The sequence below is a fragment of the Balaenoptera physalus genome (assembly GCF_965194825.1).
Source record: "Balaenoptera physalus genome assembly, chromosome: 9".
NCBI classification, from domain to species: Eukaryota; Metazoa; Chordata; class Mammalia; order Artiodactyla; family Balaenopteridae; genus Balaenoptera; species Balaenoptera physalus.
In genome coordinates, this window is record NC_138888.1 from 14,171,193 (window position 1) to 14,194,397 (window position 23,205).

Sequence of the window (23,205 nt, forward strand, 5' to 3'; positions counted from 1 at the left end):
TCAATAAAATGGGGAGAAAAAAAAAATGAAAAATAAAAAATAAAAATGGAGATAATAAATGTTCTTACCACAAAAAAAGAAATGGTAATTATGTGATGGGATGGAAGTGTGAGCTAATGCTCTGGTGGCAATCATTTTGCAATAAATACATGTATCACGTCAACACATTATACACCTTAAATTTATCTACAACGTTGTATGTCAATTATATTTCAATAAAGCTAGGAAAACTTTTTAATTTAAAAAAATAGAGATAATACTTCCATTACTATGAATACATAGGAAAAGTTTTACAAAATAATGGATTTGCCAGGGTTCTTTGGCATTGTTTTGCTGTAAGGGAGGGCTTGTCATTGTTGAAAATCATAATAATAGTCACAAACCTTCACAAGTGTTTACTTTCTCTTCTGCAATTAAGTGATGAGACTCAAGAAATCCTTTATAAAATAAAAATGGACTGTCATCTATAAACTATATTAAATCATGTTGCAAAATATCTTGTTCACTCTGTTTGCAAAACTCATATTTTTTAATATCCACTAGGTTATTAGTGTTAGAAATTTAGCAATTGTATTAACCTGTATAACCTTAAGGAAAAAAAATGCATTCTAGGACTTAACTGAAACAGAAGTATATGAGCTGATATTTATAAACTGAAAGACTGTGCTACAATGCTTTAATCTATGATGAAGTTTAGAAAAAAATTTTAGTATAAAGATTTGGTCAAAAGCTTTTCACTTTTCATATCATCTCATTGATAAATGACCACTTTGAATCTCTGGTTCTTTTTACTTTTTGGTATATGGTAGATTTCTTTAGTTGTTATAATGTTCTTCCTTAAATAAATGGTTCAATGTGGTGTAAAATAGTAGTTAGTATTTTAGTGTTTGGAGTTTTGGAGAGAAACTTTCTAGTTATTATTTGTGAATTTTGTAAATAAAAATATTTTAAACTCCTCTGTGGCCCAGCCGCTAAGCTAAGTAACGAATTTTAAAACCAAAAACAGCATCCCTCCTCTCAGAATCACAGTGTAGGTGGAAAGGCCAACAAACTCAAGACCACTGGGGACTGTGGATTGCGATGAGTGCCAACAAGGTGCTGTGCGTCCTCAAAAGAAGCCCCTAAGAGGTGGGACAGAGGACAGAGAATCCTTAGAGGAGCCGTGATTTGAGCTGAGCCTTGAGGTGTGATTACATATTGACCAGATGGGTGAGGTGGAGAAACAGCGTCAAGATCCAAAATGACTGAGGAATGAGAAAACACAGAAGAGACAACTAGAGAACAGGGTTCACATTAAGAGAACACTGTGCCATTCTAGAGAGTAAATGGGGTCTATGAGAGTTGAGAAGCAGAAGAAAAGAGATAACTGAACTGATTAAAAGAGTTAAGACATAGAATAGACCAGCCCTCGTTTCTCTTGTGTGGAGTGAGAAGGGAAATGGGCAAGGCCAAGATGATGCTTAGTTTTCTGATTGAGATCAGTGGGAGAACAGTGGTGCCATTTTCTAGGATGAGGGACACAACACAGACCTATTTTGTTGAGAGGCATGGTTTTCCTACAGATCTAGGCCAGGTCTTGATAAATATCTCTGAGAATAATACTAGTAACAGCAACAGCTATCTGAGTAGTTAACTCAACTTCTTGCCCCTCCTCCTTAATAATTTTCTTTTTTTTTTTACCTTGGCGATACTATTATCCACATAGTCCCACTTAAATAACCTGCTGTCTTTACTAATTAGGCACCTGGTGTGCCAGGAATTGTGCTAAGTATTTGACACTGGTGATCTCATTTGCTTCTTGTGATAGTGCTATAAGAAGAAAGCTCTGATTGCAAAGCACCTTGTGTAACTCAGTAGACCATGGCCTTGATTTCAGAGGTGCACTTGTCAAATCCCAACACTTTATTTTGGATTAAGTATTCACAGTACTGTGATTATTCATGTCTCTCTCTCTCATGTGTTACACTGTGAGCTCTTCAAGTACAAAAATTATAGCATTTTGGGAGTGCCAGAATCCAGCAAAATGACTGGCACATGCCAGACATTTAGCAAATACTTGATGACTGTATGAATGAAACTATTAAATGAATAAATTACTAGTTAAATTAGACATCTGAAATGTGAGAAATTCTTATTATGAAAGTTAACCATACAAACTACGTAAAACCAGTTGCCTTATGTATTTTTTGATCCCAAATAAGTATTGCTTTGCTTTGAAGTGATTTCTCTTCACCTTCACCTCACACCAACAATATTCATACACATCTTCCAATGGCCTAGGCAGACTGTTTTTTGTTTTTTTTTTTAAAACAATTTAGGCTATTTTTGCTTTTCTTTTTATTGTCCCACTTTAAGTTACTTGACCACTTGATCATTTGCCTTCCCCGGTAACATTGGATGCTCGATTGACTATCCATGCCTTGAAAAGGATGCAGATTAACCAAGTGCTATTATATGCCTTGGGGAGTCCTGAAAATAGGTCTCATTTCTTTACTGAATCTACTGTGTTGGTTTTTCCCTGACTAATAATTTATTATGTGATTTATGCATGTATAGTATGAGGATGTGGAAATTACCCGGTTTAAATGCTTGTTCCTCTGTCTTGTTATTTCCTAATAGGAGATACTGGATGCTCTACAAAAAGCAGAGCCTCAGACAGAGGATCTCAAGTCTCAGCTGAATGAACTTTGTCGTTTTTCCAGAGATCTGAGTACATACAGCAGAAAAGTTTCTGGCTTGATTAAAGAATATAATTGGTGAGCGTGAACCTTACTGGTATTCAAAATATTTTCACACAAATAAGAAGCCAGAGGTTTGTTTATTTTAAGTTGTGAGTTCAGTAATAATATAAATTAATTAATCTTAAATACATTACCAAATGGTGTGAGGGCATTCTCAGGACTGTTGACTCTGTTGAACATTATTTTAATCTACTTTATCATTTTTTTCCCTCCCATTAAATGTTTCAAATCATGGTTTTAGTCTTTGTTTGCAAGCATCCAAGGGCTGTCAGAATAAAGAACAGATTTTACGGCAGAGATTTCAAAGAGCCTTCAAGGATTTCCAGCAGTGGTTGGTTCATGCAAAGATCACTACAGCTAAATGTTTTGATATACCTCAAAATATTAGTGAAGTTTCAGCAAGTCTTCAGAAAATACAGGTAAGAGTGTGATCAATTAATTCTAATAATGGTGATGGGAATTCCCTGGCCGTCCAGTGGTTAGGACTCCACGCTTCCACTGGAGGGGGCACGGGTTCAATCCCTGGTCGGGGAGCTAAGATCCCACAAGCCTTGCAGCCAAAAAAAACCTATCCAATAATGGTGCTTAAGTGGTTTAAAAATGTGCCTCTAGATCTTTATAAGCATATTAAAGTTTGGCTTAAGAAACTCAGATTTCAGGTAAATCCCTGCTTGAGACAATTGATGTGTATGTGAAAAGAAACTAGTTCATTGATCTAGATGCATGCTATTTTTATATATTAATAGGGATTTAGGAAATAATAAAAGCTCTCTATATGTGACAAGCATCGTGCCTGAGCACTCTAGGCAGATTTTCTCAGTACTTTTCACAATAACCATATCAGTTATACAAGATTATTATTAGATATGATACATACATAATACAATAATACATGAGTATTATTGTACAAATAGGATAAGAGAACCTTAGTCATTTAATATATACAATAAAAATTGTTTATTTGTTTTCTTTGATTATATTGAGAAATAAGTAGTAAATTCAATGGATAAAGCAATTTATTATGCCTAATCTCTTACCTTTTTCTTTATAGGAATTTTTGTCAGAAAGTGAAAACGGACAGCACAAGCTAAACGTGATGCTTTCTAAAGGAGAACTTTTGAGTACTCTACTGACCAAAGAGAAAGCTACTGGCATCCAGGCTAAAATTGCAACTGCAAAAGAAGATTGGAAAAATTTTCATTCAAATCTCCACCAAAAGGAATCTGCCCTAGAGGTATACTATAGCCAACCACGTGGATATGTTCTGTGCTGTTTGTCGTTGTTGCTGTCATTGTAGTTACAATACAGCGTATTGTATTCAATACCTCCAGATACCCTTGTTAATGATTTTGGTCATCCCTCTCTGAATATTAATAGATGACGGATGACTCTAAGAAACAGCTCAGTGTTGAAGTGTGAACCTCACTGAGGAATTGGATAGCTTCTTGCATGGTAGGGGCAGTTATCACAGGCTTGCCCATACACCATCCCACCAGGAACAACTGGTTTTACTTTTAGGCAATATCACTTAATTTTTCATTTGAAATCCCTCAATTTAAGAAGTTGTCCTAGGAGAACTGAACAGAAGTATCCACGTAAGGCAATGCTATGGCTGAGATGGTATAACTAATGCACATATCAGGTAGTAGGTTTTTGGAGCTCAGTATGCAAAGAGACAATGGTTATTTTATTTTATCCAGAGACAACATAAATTGAATTTATTATAATCATAACATAATTTCTGCCAGAGTGCAATTATATTTTTCTTGTGATCATCTGTTTTGTGTGCCAGCTCTTCTCTTAGAGTAAAATTGTGAGGCACGGAGAGTATTCTTTTCCCTTTTAAAACAACACTTCCTAGCAGAATAGAGCCTTAATTTAATTATGGCCATAATTATTGCAGGATGAAAATAATAATAAAAGAGAATTAATATGTGGGAAGAGAAAATGCATGTTTCTTCAATTCTTCCCTAACCAGAGATCATTGTAATTCTCCTTTGTAGTGGTGGCTATTCTTTCATGGTAGGTATCCTCCATTTAATAGAGAATCATAACCACTGTGCAGTGCCTAGAAATTTACTCTTAACCCTGCAGGGCTCATTAGTGCAGTGGGGCCTGAGCTGTGAAGCAGCTGCTGTTGAGGGTAGTACTGTACATCCAACACAGATAGTGAGGTTAATAGTTCAAGAGATGTCCTGGAGTAGATGGGTAAGTCAGAAATCGCCTGCCTTCCTACTTTTCTTATTTTTCTTCCTTCCCTCCTCCCTTCCTTTTCCTTCCTTCCTTCCCCTTCCTTCCTTCCTTCCTGTCTTCTCTCCATGCTTCCTTCCTTTCTATTAGGAGTACACACATATTAACACCTATTGTGTGCCAGGCACTATGTTAGGAATACAAAAGGGTTAGTCTTTTCTCATTCCTCAGGGAATTCATTTTCTGAAGAGGGAAACAGTATATAAAGAGGTGGTTGCAGTATAATATAGGTATGCTCAGGATATGGTAATCACTCAAAGAAGGATACAACTAACTCTTTTTGGAGCAGTCAAGGAAGGTATCCAGAAAGGCGACATTCTAACTGAACCTTGAAGGCTAAACATGCTTTGAATTTGCCGAAGCCGACGTGCATTTCAGGTAGAAGGAATTGAATGTGCAGGGCCAGGGTGTCATGAGTGTCAACTATGAATGGGGGACTTTGAGGGGTTTGACATTCACGTAAGATTTTGTGGGAAAAGCAACAAAGATAAGACCGGAGATGACGATTAGGACCAGATGGTGGAATGTCTTGTATACGAAGCAATTTGACCTTGACTCTTGGCCAGAATTCCTTATCTGACCCCCAGAACAGCATTTATTTTCTCAGTTTTCACAAGGATGGAACATAGCCCATACCATTCTAGGTACATAGAAGGGAGATTAATTCATTACATACAATGGATGCTTTAGGATACTAGGGCTTAATTCGAGGGTTGAGAAAGGCTGAGTGAGGAACCTACTGATCTTTAAGCTGGAGATAAACATGTCAACTCTCTGGCTCCAGTGTAGACCAGAAAGGCGAATAATAAGTAGCTGGAAGACCAGGGAAAGCTTTTCATAATGGTCCAGATGAGAGAGACCAGAGCCTGAATTAAAGAAATGATAAGGGGTGGAGCTTTATCTCTAAAAGAAAACATAACAGGATTTGGTAAAGAATTCAATGAGGGGCCCAGAGAAGGAGAAGTTAAGTTTAAGTCTTTGGTTTCTAGTTCAGAAGATGGCATGAATGGTGATGCCATTAACTGAGACATGAATATGACAGAAAAAGTAGTTTGGGAAGGGATAGAAAAATTAATTCAATGTAATATATGTTCAATTTTATGGGCCTGCAATATACTCAGCAGGTAATGGCCAGGAAAGTAGCCGTGAAGGTGAGTGCAAAGTTCAAGAGAGAGGGTAGAGCTGCCAAAACAGTGAGAGTGAATATTTACCAGTCACTGTTGAAGGCACTTAACGTATATTAATGTGTTTAATCCTCATAACCATTCTCTGAGGTAGAAACTCTCTTATTTCTATTTTATGGATGAAGAAATTAAGGCAAAAGGTGCTTAAATCATCTACCAAGTTCTAACAGCTAGTAAGTGTTGAAGACAAGGTGTAGACCCAGGCACTCTGACTTGAAGTGTTGTATGAATACAGTTCTGTAAATGGAAGGCTTTAAGGCTTTGTAGGTGGTCGCTGAAGCCATTGGAGAAATAACAGGAAAACTATGCAAGTGAACATTTGGTGGGAGGCCTGTACGCCCCCAAGGACAGGAAACATCTGAGGAACATTAGGAATTGTTTGACTTAGTATCAAGCTGTCCTTATTCCTGTGCCCCAGGCCCCTTGCTCAGGCCCTCTGACTTCACTCCTTGGATGAGGAACCCAAACTTTTTACAGTAGATCTCTGAGCCCCTACTGCTCTGCTCCTCAGTCCCGTGTCTTTGCAGCACTAATTCCTGATCATGGTCCCCAGTTTCTCCTGTAGTGGCCCCATGAGACTCCAGTGGCAGGAAAATGGAAACACCTTGAATTTATAAATGTATTTAATTATTCAACAAATATTTGTTGAACGTCTTCCATTTGCCAAGGACTATTTTAAGCTCTGGAGATACAGCAAAGAATAAAACAGAATAGAACTCCTGCCCTCGTGAAGCTTAAATTTTAGTAGAATACTCCAGGAGTTATCCTGGTATCTTACATTTGTGAAGCACTTTTAATTTTCCAAAGCATTCCCAGCTACCATCTCCCTAAGAGGTGACTATGGCAGCATGACGGTCCCCACCTTGTAGACAGCGGATCGGATACATATGGAACCTTGAGCCATTCTCCCAGCCTCCTGCAGTTCTTGCCACATAGATTTTTAAGCTAACCTTTGTGGATTTGCTCTTTGACAATTCTACGCAAAGCTCTGATTTAAATTTAAATTTAAAATCCTTTAGTGGGTTCACGTGGTAACATCAATTTCAAATTCACTTCAGTCTGGCATTTTTATAAATAATAGAATGTAGATATAAACACCTTGGCTAAGGCGAAATGGCACCATATAAAACTTTATCAAATACATATGACAGCTACAAATTATCAGTGAAAGTGGTGACAACATTCTTATGTAGTAAACACAGAATACTATTTCTTGTTTCTTGTATCTTTATAAATCAGAATAAGCAAATTGTTTATTAAAAACATAATAAGCATATCAACCATATGCTATTTCTTGTTTCACCATTAATCAAAATCAACAAAATGTTTGTGAGGACTTACTTATATTCCTGCAAGGTACCATGATGTGTCCCAGGAAGTGTCAGACACAGCCCTCCCCTCATGGAGTTTGTAATCTACTCGTAGACAGGCTTGCTGGCATGAGATGAAAACTCACAATCCAGCGCAGTCCATGATAAAGTATGCAGTGACTGGCGTAAACAACAAATGTGACAGAGGCTGAGAAGGGGGCGTGTATGAGCTCTGAGGTGGGCTGGATCATGAGGGAAACATTCATTTATTAAAAAGTAGAACTTAAAAACCTCTGAAGGGTTGTTCACAAATTATCCTGGTACCAAGGTGAAGGATAGAAAGTTCCAGACATTGGGAACAGGAAAAGAAGGGGAGATTGGTGAGGAGGTCTGGTTGGGGTGGGCTTTGAATGCCAAGTGAAGACTCTGGACTTGCTATTAACATTTTGTTTTTTTTTTGTTTTTTTTTGGTCCCTAACACTATCTAAAACCTCATAGAATCTAAAGATCCAAATGAAGGACTTTGAAGTAAGTGCTGAGCCTGTACAGGACTGGCTGAGTAAAACCGAGAAGATGGTGCATGAAAGCAGCAATCGCCTGTATGATCTGCCGGCCAAGAGGCGGGAACAGCAGAAGCTGCAGGTGATCAGCCCCTCAGCCCGTCTGGCCATCCCCCATCTACCACGCACCCAGATCAGAGGCCTGTGAGCAACCCTGGAGTTAGATTTTGCTGTCCTGAGGTAGAGCGCACCCGTCCCCGATTTCAGAGGTCCTGTTTTCCAACTTTCCTTTGAGGTGTGATTTGTCCGGTCCTGTAGTCCACACTGTGTGTAGCTTGGAAATAATAACGCGCCTTCGGGGCACACCTATGACTCGCCCGTGTTTGTTTCCTCGGTCTTGGGGCCGAAGCTTTGTCTGCGATGTGCTCTTCCCCAGCCTCTTAATAGTGACTTGCTTGTGCTTTTCAGTCTGTCCTTGAGGAAATAAACTGCTACGAGCCTCAGCTCCACAGGCTGAAAGAGAAAGCTCAGCAGCTGTGGGAGGGCCAAGCGGCCAGCAGGAGCTTTATGCACCGAGTGTCACAGCTGTCTTCTCTGTATCTAGCTCTAAGCAATTTAACAAAGGTAACGCCTGCCATGTGCTGTGTGTGAGTGTGGGCCCCAGGTCGCAGAGCTGGGGCCCGGGAGCCCGGGGCCCCGGGGCAGGGCTGAGGCGTGTAAGTGCTCTCCCTAGCCTTGCAAGCCCAGCCAAACATTTGTGCTGCATCATCTCCACATGCTTGTCTGAAAAGAGCAAAGGAGGTTTCAGACATCGAAGAGACTTCCCATCTCTATGATTGCACAAAATATTCCCTTGAATCCCGAAGTGGTATGTTCCCCAGAGCTTTTATTTTGAAGACTCAAAGCATAAACATAAGGCAGAATTCAGAGTATTGTGTCTAAAGATACACAGATTAAATTTAGAAAAAGAGGAATTCAAAGCAGTTTAAATTTATTTAGTGGACTAAATAGAGTGAGTGGGGGATCATTTTTTTCCGTTTGTCTCAATTCTTTATATTCATTACATAGTAGTCAAATATGTGTTGATTGAGAGTTTCAGTTCAGATTCTAGAGCAGAGCTCAAAATTGGCAATGATTCCTATAACTGATTAAAGCGCTTTTCTAACAGCTTAGAAAAAAGTAAATGGGATCCCACAGTGACCTCACTTAGAGCCTTCAGCAGACCCATCTTGAACTTTGTAGGGCCAGCCTACCTTGAGCTTTATGGCCTTGTAACATTTGTTCCCTATATTTCTCTTTTGTATTTCAGATCTGAGAATGTAGGGAACCTGCTGTAACTTGGCTTTGCCTGTTTTAGTGTGGGCTTACTCCTGGCCTGCTGTTTGCATCCCCAATAAAACATCATTGAGACAGCCAAATAGTATAGGTGCTGGAGTAAAAGAGTCCGTTTACACCAATGTTTTTTACTTTTTTTGTCTTTAGAAAATCTGGCACATATCTGAAATTAGAATAAATTAAGGCCATCTTTCTATTCCTTTGTATTTATTTAGATACCAAAAAATCAGTAGATAACTCAAATGCTTTAAGAACTGAAAATTATATTCATAAAATCTTCACTGTTGGATATAAGCTTTAATTAATAAATAAAACCACATTTACGGTCCCAATTTAGGGATATTACAGAATCTCAGATAATTGTTTTTTTAGAACTGGCTACAATGTAGGTCATGTGGGTATGTGGTATCAGTAGAGCCAAATGTGATCATGTGAGAGCAGAAACTACTTCAGTGGGCTTCCCAGACAAGGTGTGAGGAAGACATTAATGAAATTTCTGAAAAATATCCCAATTGTCGTAAAGAAGTGTAGCGAGTAAGCTGAGGGGCACTAAATTGTCATTGTAATCTTTCTGCTTCTTGACCCAATTATTCTCATAGTTTTACTCTTTAGAAAGCTACTTCACATCTCATAGATTCATACAGCTTTGCATCGTAGCTGAGCATATGGACCTATGGCTGATCGCAGTTGTTTGGAACAAAGGGTTAGCTTTACAATCTGAGTAGCTTCAGGGTGTGAAGTCTCTGTGGAAGGGACAGCTGGAAAACGATTTCTGTCATTTCCAGGAGAAAGTGTCAAGACTGGACAGAATTGTTGCGGAACACAATCAGTTCTCCCTCGGGATTAAAGACCTGCAAGACTGGATGACAGATGCGGTCCACATGCTGGATTCTTACTGCCACCCAACCTCTGACAAGAGCGTGCTGGACAGCAGGATGCTCAAGCTTGAGGTGTGCCTTTTACGAGAAATGTCTCTAATTGACAGAATTTGTTTTTCTCAAAAGTTCTCGAGTCTCCGTCTGTCTGGTATGATAATGTCACACTCTGTCCACGAGAAATCCAAGAATGCTCCGTGGATATGATCCTGTTTGCATAGGGAGGCTTTGCCTAAGCACTCCTGAATCGATTGAGCTCAGATATACTCAGTCATAAATACTTCACAACAATTAAAATAAAATAAGGAAATTTCCTGGCAGTTCAGTGGTTAGGACTCTGTGCTTTCACTGCCAAGGGCGTGGGTTCAATCCCTGGTTGGGGGAATAAGGTCCCGCAAGCCGCACGGCGTGGCCAAAAAAATAAAAATTAAAAAAAAATTTTTTTTAATAAAAAATAACAACCCCCAACTGGTTACTTGCTTGATATAGCCAGTTAAGAGGCTAGTTTCAAATTACATCACAGGCACATTTATTCTGAGAAATACTTGGTTGAAACATTCTATCGGGCAAAACCTTTCCCATCTTGTTCAACTCACTTGCCTGCCTGTATCAGTTAGTCCGTTCTTCTCCCATCACAAGATATTAGTTTTGTGTTAGTTTACGTTTGTGATAAAGCAATCATTCTGCGTTCATTCACCTGTCATTTATACACTGGGTGTCTTCTGGGAGACTGGCACTCTGTCTTGATACCAAAGATTCAAAAATGAATAAAATATGGTCATTGTCCTCAAGGATTTCATTGTCTGAGGCTGGAGGCTGAAACACAGAAGACAGTAATAATAATTACGGTGCTGTGGACACACAGAGGAGCGGAGCTGGGCAAGGGGCATTGGGTTGAGAGTTGAGGCAGGTTTCTCAGAAAGCCTGATACCTCAGCGGAGATTTCAGAGTGGGACCAGAAGAGCAAAAGCTGAAGAAAGCCAACAGCATGGTGTGTGAGACGTTACTAGCAGTTCTTTCCTGCTGCAGCAAAAGCTGATGGCCATGACTGGCTGAAACTGAATCTGTAGAGGTTGGCAAGGTCCAGATAAGAGAGAGAGATGCAACTTTACCTTTTAGGTGATAAACACCAGTTTTATAACTTTGAATTCAAAGATCCTTCTTATATAGCAAAAGAATAGTGCTTGTGAAGAACTTGAAATATATAAATTAATATATAATATGAATTAAGCTATTTCTTTCAGTTTGTTGTATGAGAGACCTTAACCTTTATAGAGCTCTTCACCCAGTGACCTTTGAGAATTCAGGAATCCTATTGTCATCTATTTTTCTCTTATTAAAAAACAGTAAAATTAAACTTCGGTGGAAATTAGGGATTATTCAGAGAATAATAATGACCTGAAAGGCCAAGGCCACTCAGGCTGGTGAGTGGTTACTGGCACCACCAGCAAGTGACTCTCCCATCCTCCACCTGATGAGCCTGAGAGAACCGGGGCTCAACCCAACTGCAGATCATCTGCTATCCACCGGGACTCTGAAATATTTAAAGCTAGAAATGTTAAATAAGCAAATGACAAAGGACTTCCGTATGTGCTTTTACAGGCTCTATTATCAGTGAAACAGGAAAAAGAGATCCAGATGAAAATGATAGTGACCAGAGGGGAATCTGTCCTTCAGAATACCTCTGCGGAAGGCATTCCTGCCATTCAGCAGCAGCTGCAGAGTGTGAAGGATATGTGGGCGTCCCTTTTGTCTGCAGCGATTCATTGTAAAAGGTTAGTGAAGCTGAAGGGCTGCTGTGAAGTCATTGCTAAAAGATCTACAGGATAGCTCAGTAACAGACTGTCCCGGGGTTCTCTCTCTCTCTCTCTCTCTCTCTCTCTCTCTCTCTCTCTCTCCCTCTCGCCCCTCGGTCCCAATCTCTTTCTCTCTCTTGCCCTGCTCCGTTATTTTTTGCTCCCTTTCTTCCTTCCTGCTTCCCTCCCTCCTTCCTTCCTTCTCTTTTTTCTTCTTGGAACAAAAGAAACTGGCAGGTGCAATCTTTCATTTAGGTTGACCTGCAATACCATGTCTGTGTTTTCATATAACTACATGTTTCTTTGTGTTGATGTTCACTGCTTAAAAAGTCAAAAGATAAATACATGTTTAATCGTCTGAAGATATATTACTGAAAACCAATCAGTTTACTTGGGAAGTAGCCCCAGAAAACATCAGTAGGTGGTGGGAACAACACGTGAGAAAGGGAGGGCAGCCAGTAACATGGGCAGCTGGAGCTTACTCCCAGCAGGCGTTGCTGGGAGCCAGTGTAGATAGAGCGTGTCTGGGAATTACCCGTGGAGAGCAGGGGAGCCGGAACGTTTGTAAACAAACTGCCATGAGTCAGGCAGGCAGTCGAGGATTGCCTCCAGGGGACGACAATCCCTGGCATTTCTTGCCTACAGTGCCCTCAAGCTGAGAGGGCACCAGGGACCAAAGGATGCCCTCAGGCCAAGAGGGCAGGGAGTTGGCCTTTGGAGGACCGGTTGGCAGCGTAGTGCAGGGGTCTGGATGGAGGGTGGAGTGCAGAGTGTCTGCTACAGAAGGGCTCAAGCATGTTAGTAAAATTAGACACAAATGATTAACAGAGTTAAACATGTAACATCTGTATTGAGAGAAGGAAGTGCTTAATTTATCAGTAAGAGAAATCATCAGGTTTTAGTAATTAGACCAATTCAGGAAATGTTAGCCTATATCATTTGTGATTTTCTGATTTTTAAATCTCATGCAAGATAGTGACTATGCTTGTTCTTGTTCGGTTCTTCCTTCCTTCTTTTATTACTTTTTTTTCTCTCCTCTGGATGTCCTACTCAACTTGATGGAGTTAAATATTGCTTCTCTTTCTGCCCTGAGCCTTGGCTCCGAAAAGCCTCGCTCAGGGCATCTCTCCGTCCTTCCTGCTGCTCGGTGGCAGCAGTGCTGCTTGAGGCTATTTTTAGCAGGGATGCAGGGAAGGCACATTTCTCCTGGGCTTTCGCTGGGGACACCCCTCACCCCCCAGCCAAGACTCGGCCGGGGGAGTCTGGTACAGCAACCCCCGTCTCAGAAAGGGGAAATGCATGTGTTTTCTGTTCCTTCAACTCACCAGAACAGGAGTTGCAGTCAAGCCTGGGGTTACACTGATGGGAAATGTGAGGTTCCAAAGCCAGTGTGCTGCCCTCATCCCTGGTCTCCGAGTCCTCGTAAATCTGGGGAGCAGGAGGTGCCTGGGGCCTGTGATGCCCAGTGTGTGGGTGTTGGGGTCCAAGGGGAGCCAGCACTGTGGACTGCATGGGGGCACCAGGCGTTCTGGGTGGTGTTTATGCAGGTACTTGCTTTATAATGCATTAAACTGATCATGTCTGTTCTAAAAAAAAAAACAAAAACCTGACTCCAGGTTTTATATCCAGTGCCTCTTCTCCACCCGTTGGCCTGGACTTCACTGGCCCTTGCTTCTCAAGGCTGTGCTTGCCAGGGACCCAGACTCGGATTTGATAAGCCACAGCAGCCCCTTTCAAGCCTGCCCCGTCCTGATCTATGGGCTTCCTGCTGGGGGAGTAGACAGAACCAACACAGTGATCGGATCAGACAGATTGGATGTACATGGCTTCTCCGTGTAGATTACTGTTCTTTCAATTACCTTTCAGTCAACTTGAAGGAGCTCTTTCTAAGTGGACAAGTTATCAGGACGATGTTCGACAGTTTTCCAGCTGGATGGACAGCGTGGAGGCCAGCCTAAATGAATCCGAAAGGCCGTGTGCAGAAGTGCGGGAGAAAACAGCCGCTCTCGGGAAAGCCAAGGTGGGACCTGGATTTCAGATTCCATTTGTTTTCTGACAGGTGCTTCAGAATTGCCATAGCTGTACAGAAATGTGCTCACCTGAATCCTAGGGCTGTCCACATAGGCAAACTCTATTTGAGGGGTTTACTATAATTTCTAATGGCTTCTTAACCTAAACTTCTGTTTGTGGCTATTTTGTTAGTGAGTGAAAATGTCCTCTTCCAGGAAAACCTCATAGACGCATGTTTTATGATATATTTAAAATTTGGCAACTTGTAATAGCTTTTCATATCTTCAGCCTACTCGTCATTCGGAAGTAAAAGTACCTTCTTTTCTATCACATCCTTTTATATTTCTACTTTTGTGTATTTTTCATAATGCTTATATTAGTACAGTACTACATGTAAAGATTATTTAATAGATGGATAGATCGATGGTAGATAGATAGATAGGTACTGGAGGTATGTTCTTAAACCTCTTTTTTGCTGATATTAGTATTCACACATAACATTTTGGAAATCTTTGTTTTATTCATCCAGGGCATATTCATTGGATGGCCTGTTCTACCTAAAACTTATTGTGTCCTAAACAGTACTTACCATCTTCTACCCCAAATCCTTCACACTGCTGTATTCTCAGTGTCAGTTCTTTTGTGTCACCCCACACTGAATACCCGAAACTGGGAACCTCGTTTCCCCACCTCCTTCTTTCTTACCCCCGCTTTGAATTAGGCAGTAGGTCTTGCTGATTCCAGTTCAGAAATGTCTCCTGACTCTAATCCATCCTTCTTTTCCTAAATTGCAGCAGCTCACCTCGTCTCTTGTCTCCATTTCCCGTTATCTTCATATAAAGGTGAATGTCTCTCTTTCCTGCCCGAGAGTTCCGTTGCTTTCCACTGTTTACAGGATCATACCAATCTCCCTCCCCTAGTTTGTAAGAATTTTAATAATCTCTTTGCCAGCCTCATTTTGCTCACTCTCCCACCCTCCTTCCACCCTTGTGCCAGTCTTACTGTATTTCTCACTCTTTCCTGAATGTGCCACATTAAATGGAATTAAACGATTCCATGCCTTTGCAGAATCTCCTCCCTTTTTCACAGAACACTTTAGCTGTGCCCCAGCACCTGGCAACCTTCTCTTACCTTTCTGAATTAGTTCAGAAGCTATCTTTTCTATGAAACCACCACCACCCGAGGCTTAATTAGTTCTTCTGTTCTCTGTTGTTCATATCTCTTTATCAGTTTTATAGAATATATGCTTACATACCTCTCGCCCTCAGTGGTTAAAGATGCTTAATTTTCTTTTTATCCTATGCATTTGGCTCTCTGTCTGACACAGAGTAAATACTGAGTAGAAGTTATTTGAATGACTAAATGGCCTTACGTGACCTATGCCAACTCACTTAACATTTCTGGGTTTGCATGAGTGTTTGCATCTGAAAATTAATCTACTCATAATTATCTACCCATCGTATTGTTATAATGATCTATTGCTTTATTAATTATTCATCTATTCAATAAATATTTACTGAGAACTCGCTACATGCAGGCATTGTGCTCGATTCCAGGTAAATAAAACAGACAAAGGTTGTATTCTGGAGGGGACACCTATACTCATCCGAGAGTGCATGAATAAACAAATAATTATAACTGGTGATAAGTGCCCTGAAGAAAAAACTGCATGTTTTGAGAGAGAGTCATTGGGACAGGGCAATTACAGACTGCTTGGAGTCGGGGGAGGGGGAGGAGAGACTGGAAAGGCGTCTCTGAAATAGTAGACGGAAATGATGCCCTAAGGAATTTAGTGCAGAGAAATCAGTCTGGGGAGGAGGTGGGAAAAGAGCATTTCAGATGGAATAATCAGCATGTCCCTGAGGAGGGAGAGAACCTGGCTCAGATAAAAGGGAGCTAGAAGAAAGGCTGGGTGTTGCTGGAGCCGAGAATAAATGGATGGGTGCTGCCAGGTGATCTGGCAGAGGTGGCAGGGACCAGATCCTGCATTGCCATGAGGATGCTAGCCTGTGGATTTTCTACTTGATCCTGACCGCCTTGGGAAGATTATCAGTGTTTTAAGCTAGGGAGTGACACGATTCCCTTTAGAATCTTACAGTCTTTTATCACTCAGGCTGCTGTGTGGAGTGTGGACAAAGGGACTGGGCAGGAACTGGGGGCAGGGAATCTGCCCAACAGGATATTGCAAAGGTCCAAGTAAAAGGTGATAGCAGCGGGGGCTGGGGGTTTGCAGGAGACAGGAGAACACATGTCAGCATATAGTGAAGAGATAGAACTAACAGGGTTTCATCATGGATGGAGGGAGAAAGGGTGACTCCAGTGGTCTGAATTGACCAGCTGGGTGGGAATGGTAGCATTTACTGTTTGAAAAAAGACTGAAGGGGAAGGAGGTTTATTGGTGGCTGGGGAAGGATGGGAATGGAGTAGAGCTCAAGAGCCCATTTTTGGACAAATTAAGTTTGAGGTTTTCAAGTCAACTGGAATCAGTATCTCATAGACAGTTCTGGGCCAGATATCAAATACACCCCCCGACTCATATAGATATAGATATAGATATAGATTGATGGATAGAGTGATCTATCTGTCTACAGATAGATAACCTGAGATCACTTGCCAAGTATGCAGTTTAAATATCCTAGTTTCAGTAGTACCGTTGATATGATTATATATGCACCAATTCCTTTATTTTTTTAAAATGTTCTCTAGTTATTAAATGAAGAAGTGCTGAGCCACAGCAGCTTGCTGGAGACCATTGAAGTCAAAGGAGCTGGCATGACAGAGCACTATGTCACCCAGTTAGAATTCCAGGACCTGCAAGAACGATACAGAGACATCAGAGAGCGGACCAAGGTATGGCTCACCGTGTTCCATGCAAACCCACTGAAAATGCAGTGTTTGGAGCTGTGCTTATTTAAAGACTCATTTATTTGGGGCAATGACAGGCTTGTGAAAGCAGATAGAACAAAAAAATGCAAAATGAATTTTAATACTTTGAATACCCCAATGGCAAAACCAAACAAAACCCCTCAACTATTGTTAGGATATGAAAGTTACTGAAGGAAAATAATTCTCAATTAAAAAGTCCTAGAAATGTGCCTATTGTAGAAAAATTGGCGGCAGCTTCATAAGGAAGACTCATAAGTTCGTTAATATGTCTGGTGATGAAAATTTTCTAAAGCAGGAAATAATCACCATTAATATTTATAATACTGTGCTTTATTTATTTCTTTGTGAACTTTCAGCACACCTTACTTTATTAGACAAAGTACATGAAAAATTAAATCCACAGTGAGTCCCAATCCTCACTGAAGGCACAATATAAGAATTTCAGTTTTCTTCATCAGCAAAAATGTATTTTTATGACAAATAAAGTTAATTCATTTTTTGGAATATCCATGTGACATTTCATAAGGAATTCAGAGATCAGGAAGATAATTCAAGAAAGTGATCTTTAAGACCCCCTTTACTCCCAATATTACGTTTTTTTATATTTTTTGCCTAAATCTTAATGTTTTACTCTTCTAGGAGACATTCATATTTTAATGATTTAACAATCATGCTTTTCTAAAATTCCGAAAGTGAATTCTTACAGTACGTTGAAACTGCATGTAGAAATGTATTCCCATCTTAATCATCTTGCATGCTAATAATAGGAAGCAGTAACCAAGTCTGAAAAGCTAGTTCGCCTGCACCAGGAGTATCAGAGAGACTTGAAGGCATTTGAAGCTTGGCTGGAGCAAGAGCGAGAAAAGCTTGACCGATATTCAGTTCTTGAAGGTGATGCCCACACTCACGAGACAACGTTGCGGGATCTTCAGGTAAATTCTACTTCATCATAAAACAAGGGAATTTTCATTCTGAATATGGAATCGTAATTTTAAGCAGTGGGAAGTTACTGTGACCTTAAATCCTATAAACAGCTGATATCTATTAAGTGAAACCCTAGTAAGGTCTGATCTGTAGCATTTTGGGACCTCGGTAGCGTATGCTAGTCGAGATCGTTTGATAGGCAGTTTAGACTGAGCAGGACTGGATCTTGAGGAATGCGTTAAGTTACTAAGGTGGCCTTTGACAGGAGTGCCTAGTGGTCTCACTTATGGTATTGACTGGCCCACCTGCCTGTTCCTCCCTAAAGGATTGAATTAGATGTGGAACACAGCTGCAGGAGTCAATAGCACGTGACACTTCTCAAAGTCAAATCGGTGGCACCATCTTAGGCCATCTGGTTTTAACCCAAATCTCCCACATTGCTGAGGATACAGGCCCAGGGACAGAGACCTAGAAGAAGGAATTCGAGGAGCTAGAAAAAGCACTGGTGCTCAGGTAAGCAGTCTGAGATTCAGGGAGAGATGGCAAACCTCATGGGGAAAGTGGTCCTAACCCACTTATTCATTGACTCATTCAACATTTACTGAACACCTAATGCAGTGCAGACACTGTACTTGGCTAGCTACTGCAGGTAAAGATGATTAAAATATTATTCTTGCCTGCAAGAAACTTGCGTTCTAAAGAAATGCAGACCCGTTGATAGGTCGTAATGATCTATCTAACAATGTGATAAGGACAATAATAGAACTACTCTATTATTAGGGGTCTTATGGGAGCATCAAAGAGAGCCCCTTAATCTTACCTGGAGAGACAGGTAGGGGTCAGGGGGGTCCCAAGAAGGGGAAACCAGGCACACAGAGTAGAGAACAGAGAAAGGCCAGCAAGACAGCTCCGTGTCCCACCAGCTCCGTGTTGGCACTTACTGAACACTGTCAGCTCTTATCGGAATTGGTTCAGGATTGGGCAAGATGTACCTACAGCTCGCACAAGGTGGAAAAGCAGGACTGAGATGGTCATCGCTGGCATATAACATTTCTGGCTATTTCAGTGGGTCTCAGGGAGTGTTGTGTAATGGCGGGAGTGCACGGTTGGGATTAGGAAGTTTAGACTCTGACTTATGGTGAGAACTGACCCTGGGTGACTTTGGCAGAGGTAAACGTCTCTGACTCAGTTTTCTCTACAGAGTTGTTCTGAGGAAGGATTAAATGAGATGGGAGAAAAATCTTATTTAAATAATAGTCCATTCATGAAATAAATATACAGCAGAAGTTGAAGAGTCATAGTTTCATTAGCTTATTTAAGGATCTCATCCATTTTATTGTTAATAGTAGCATACCCTGGTCTGCTAGGGTTAGCTGTTGTAATTTATCTTAATGGAATGGACTTTGTTTTCTGGCTATAACCTCTCCCAGCACTTCACTCCAGACGTTCTTGGCAAGCAAATGCCAAGCTCTCCAAGTTCTGTGTAGGAACTAGGCCAAGAAGTCACTTGTCACCAGCAGGTGTTTCTCCTGTTCCAGAAGAAAATGTTTCACTTTGGTCAGTATTAATGTAGCCCAAACCCAAACCTAACTCCAACCTCTCAGTTCACTGTGTATTAATTCTTATTGACGCTGTCTTATTTTGAGTCACCACAAATGTTAAAAAGGGAGGGGAGACACTAAGGCAGAAATTGGTGGTGGAGACGTGACATCCCAACTGCACTACTTCAGGGTCCTGATGTCCTACAGCTCGCTTAGTCATCTGGGGATCTGCCAGCAGTGTGAAACATGTTCACAAATTATTTTGCATTTACTGAAGGCTTAATTTGAGTCTTAGAACATATAGATTTTTAAAATATTTAACTATATTTTCCCCTCAGAATAAGTACTTGAAATGTGGTATATATATAAGAATTTATCTAATGCAGTGATTTGTAGAATAGTGAAAACTGCTATAAAATAGGGACAGGGTGATATACTAAGAAGATTAGGGGCTTCTTTGGTGGCTCAGTGGTTAAGAATCCGCCTGCCAATGCAGGGGACACGGGTTCGAGCCCTGGTCCGGGAAGATCCCACGTGCCATGGAGCAACTAAGTCCATGCGTCACAACTACTGAGCCTGTGCTCTAGAGCCCGCGAGCCACAACTACTGAGCCCCCGTGCCTAGAGCCCATGCTCTGCAACAAGAGAAGCCACCGCAATGAGAAGCCCACACACCACAACGAAGAGTAGCCACTGCTCGCCGCCACTAGAGAAAGCCCATGCACAGCAATGAAGACCCAACGCAGCCAAAAATAAATAAATAAATAATTTAATTAATTAATTTTTAAAAAGGAGATTAATTAGGGCAAGGATCAGTAGATTGTAGCCCAGAACCCGTATTTTAAATAAGGTTTTATTGGAACACAGCTACACCTGTTTATCTATGTAGCGTCTATGGCTGCTTTGGCGCCACAATGGCAAGGTTAGGCAGTTAAGTACTTGCAGCAGAGATTGTGTGGCCCACAAAGCCTAAAATATTTACTATCCAACCCTTTATGGAAAAAGTTTGCCAAACCCTGAATTAAGGAAAGAGATTGTACAAAATTACCTTTAAAAATTTTTAGGAATTTTGGAATAAAATTTCTGTTTGTCATCATTTTGATTAATATTTTACCATATAAATTGTTCTTCTCTTCCATTTATAATACATTTACATTACAACATTCTTGGAGTGATATCATAGCTGAGGACAAATGTATCCAATAGTCTGAACCATATAAGATTGCTATTTCTATAGGTAAAAGTGGTCAGATATGAGCAATTTCATTGGTATTAAAGATTTTTTAATAATATTGTATTCTGACTAAATATGTTGGCACTTCTAACATTCTTGGTAGGCTTTGACTTGGCCCCTTTCAACTTTAGATGATGAGATCAAGTAACACAAGTGTATAATACCGTTTTGCCAACATCTTTAAGGATATGAGTTTTTCTTTCTATAAAAAAAGTAGTTTATGCTCTTCAAGACTTGGTTCATACTAAATTTGTAGGGTAAATTTCTGGGACTTATGCTTTGGTGGAGGGAAATGTATTTGTACCTAGGAGTACCTGATGGGCAGGTGTGATAATTCAGCCTTCCAGGTTTGTATGCCCTGTACCCTCCAGGGCCAACTTCTCTTTGCCATCGCATTCCCTAGAACATCTTTGGCAAAGGATCCCTCCTTAGCAAAAACAAGGTCCATTGTTCTTTTCTCAGCCACACATGTAGCACTGATCCCATTCAATGTCAAAGCAAGAAACCTTAGGCTCTTTAAACAGGTTAGGAGCCAAAAAAAGCCTAGGTTATTATATTAAACAATAACCCTTTAATCACAGTGTTTTTTGTCTGTAGGCTGAAAAGCCAAATTTCAGACATTGCTTCTAAGATGACTGAGAAAACTATTTCTCTCGGTGTGTGTATATGTGTGCATTCTGATTAGTTTAATTGGAAATATTTCAGAATCTTTCTCCTGACTTGAGAGACAGTATTCAGTTTTTGGTACATATTTTTTTGTGTAAGTCGGAACCAAAGCATTCTTTCCTAACATGAAGCTTTCTTGAAGCCAACGTGAAGGGCACAGTTGGCTTGAGTGAGACATGATCACCTACACGGGTGTAAAATGTGAGTGAGGTGTGGCAGCCATACCTTTCCCCTACAGGAGCTCCAAGTGCACTGCGCAGAGGGGCAGGCCCTGTTGCATTCAGTGCTGCACACCAGAGAGGAAGTGATACCATCGGGCATCCCCCAGACGGAGGACCGGGCATTAGAGTCTCTCCGGCAGAACTGGCAGGCTTACCAGCAGAGGCTGTCCGAGACCCGAACTCAGTTCAATAACGTAGTCAACAAACTGAGACTGATGGGACAGAAGTTTCAGCAAGTAGACGAGTGGCTGAAAGCAATGGAGGACAAAATGAGTCTCAGAAGTGGACGTCAGTCTAACCGGGCGGCCAAGGAGATACAATTACATCAGATGAAGGTACAACTAACGTAAATTCCTCATCTTTGTCAAAGTAGCAGTTGCCTTGCATAATTTGTTTCCTTAAACTATTTAGTAACTTCTGGTCCAAGGTTTAGCTTTTGCAAAATCTCTTTCTACTTGCAAAGAAATTTGATGTACATTACAATGGAGCATTCTTCTACCAGCAATTATTTATTAGAATCCTAAGGCAGTCTAGTTTAATGAAGTATTTTATATTTTCTTCCCAAGCTTTATTACCTTGCTTGGTAAAGATACATGAATGCTAGTGTCGCAATAATTTGTTTATGGCTCTGATTTGAAATTGCTCTAATGTACTACATTGACATAATACTTGAAAATTAATTTTATTCTAATTTTTATGTAGATTCAGTGCACAGGATCAAAATAATCCTTAGGCCTCTGGAACTTCTTTTCCTTATTCATCTATTTTAAAATTTATCTAAGTACAACAAAAAGATATAAAAATATATGTAATATAGACAGAAAAGCACTCAAACTCATTAAGTGTACAGTTTTTATCATGTTACTGGAATTACATTTTCATGAAGGTTTTATGTGAAGTATTTTCAGAATTATATCACAGGATAAGTATATTCTAACAATACACTGAAATCGTTTTCTAGTAAGAAGATATATTTATTTGTCTTACTCAAGAATCTGTAAGATTGAACCTTTCCCTCCAATACTGTGTCATTTCAGAAGTGGCATGAAGAAGTCACTGCGTACAGAGATGAAGTTGAGGAAGTGGGAGCCAGAGCGCAGGAGATCCTGGATGAGAGCCACGTGAGCAGCCGAATGGGCTGCCAGGCCACCCAGCTGACGTCCAGATACCAAGCCCTTCTCCTGCAAGTGCTGGTGAGTGGGCCACCCCTGCTCATCATAGGCCAGCAAACTTCACAAGCCAGATGTTCTTCCTTTTGCTAACTTCCAGTGAAAATAATACGTGTTTAGCAAGAAAGGCACTGGCACAGGTCTTTAATCACTGTTCAATTGTGTTTCTTCTTTCAAAGGAACAAATACAATTCCTGGAGGAAGAGATCCAGAGTTTGGAGGAATCAGAATTATCTCTAAGTTCCTATTCGGATTGGTACAGCTCTACTCACAAAAATTTCAAGAATGTGGCTGCCAAAATTGATCAAGTAGATAAAGTGATGATGGGGAAAAAAATGAAGACATTGGAGGTAGGCATGCAAATATCAGGTTTGTCTCCCAATGCTTCTTCTTTCACAAGCTGTTCCCGTCTCCGCATAGAATTGGGAGTGCATGTGTTCATCCCCGCCTGGTATGATCGGTGATCCTTGGCTCACCATTTCACTCTAAATTCCAAGTTATAATCTCTTAAGCCAAAGACTGGCTTTCATTTATTTGTGTTGTGAAGCCATTTCAATGTCTTAC

General features: G+C 40.6%; 1 protein-coding gene across 9 annotated transcripts in view; it reads left to right on the plus strand.

Annotated features, from left to right (window-relative positions):
- The window catches only part of SYNE1 (spectrin repeat containing nuclear envelope protein 1), a 442,116-nt gene that overhangs the window by 209,395 nt on the left and 209,516 nt on the right, over window positions 1–23,205 (plus strand). For all 9 annotated transcript variants that reach the window (XM_082474323.1, XM_082474327.1, XM_082474328.1 and 6 more), the window contains 13 exons: window positions 2,620–2,756; window positions 2,983–3,160; window positions 3,793–3,975; window positions 7,984–8,127; window positions 8,454–8,609; window positions 10,106–10,270; window positions 11,798–11,970; window positions 13,858–14,011; window positions 16,708–16,851; window positions 17,655–17,819; window positions 21,490–21,807; window positions 22,510–22,665; window positions 22,821–22,991. In XM_082474323.1, the coding sequence (XP_082330449.1) occupies window positions 2,620–2,756; window positions 2,983–3,160; window positions 3,793–3,975; window positions 7,984–8,127; window positions 8,454–8,609; window positions 10,106–10,270; window positions 11,798–11,970; window positions 13,858–14,011; window positions 16,708–16,851; window positions 17,655–17,819; window positions 21,490–21,807; window positions 22,510–22,665; window positions 22,821–22,991 (2,244 nt within the window). The remainder of the gene's footprint in view (window positions 1–2,619; window positions 2,757–2,982; window positions 3,161–3,792; window positions 3,976–7,983; window positions 8,128–8,453; window positions 8,610–10,105; window positions 10,271–11,797; window positions 11,971–13,857; window positions 14,012–16,707; window positions 16,852–17,654; window positions 17,820–21,489; window positions 21,808–22,509; window positions 22,666–22,820; window positions 22,992–23,205) is intronic.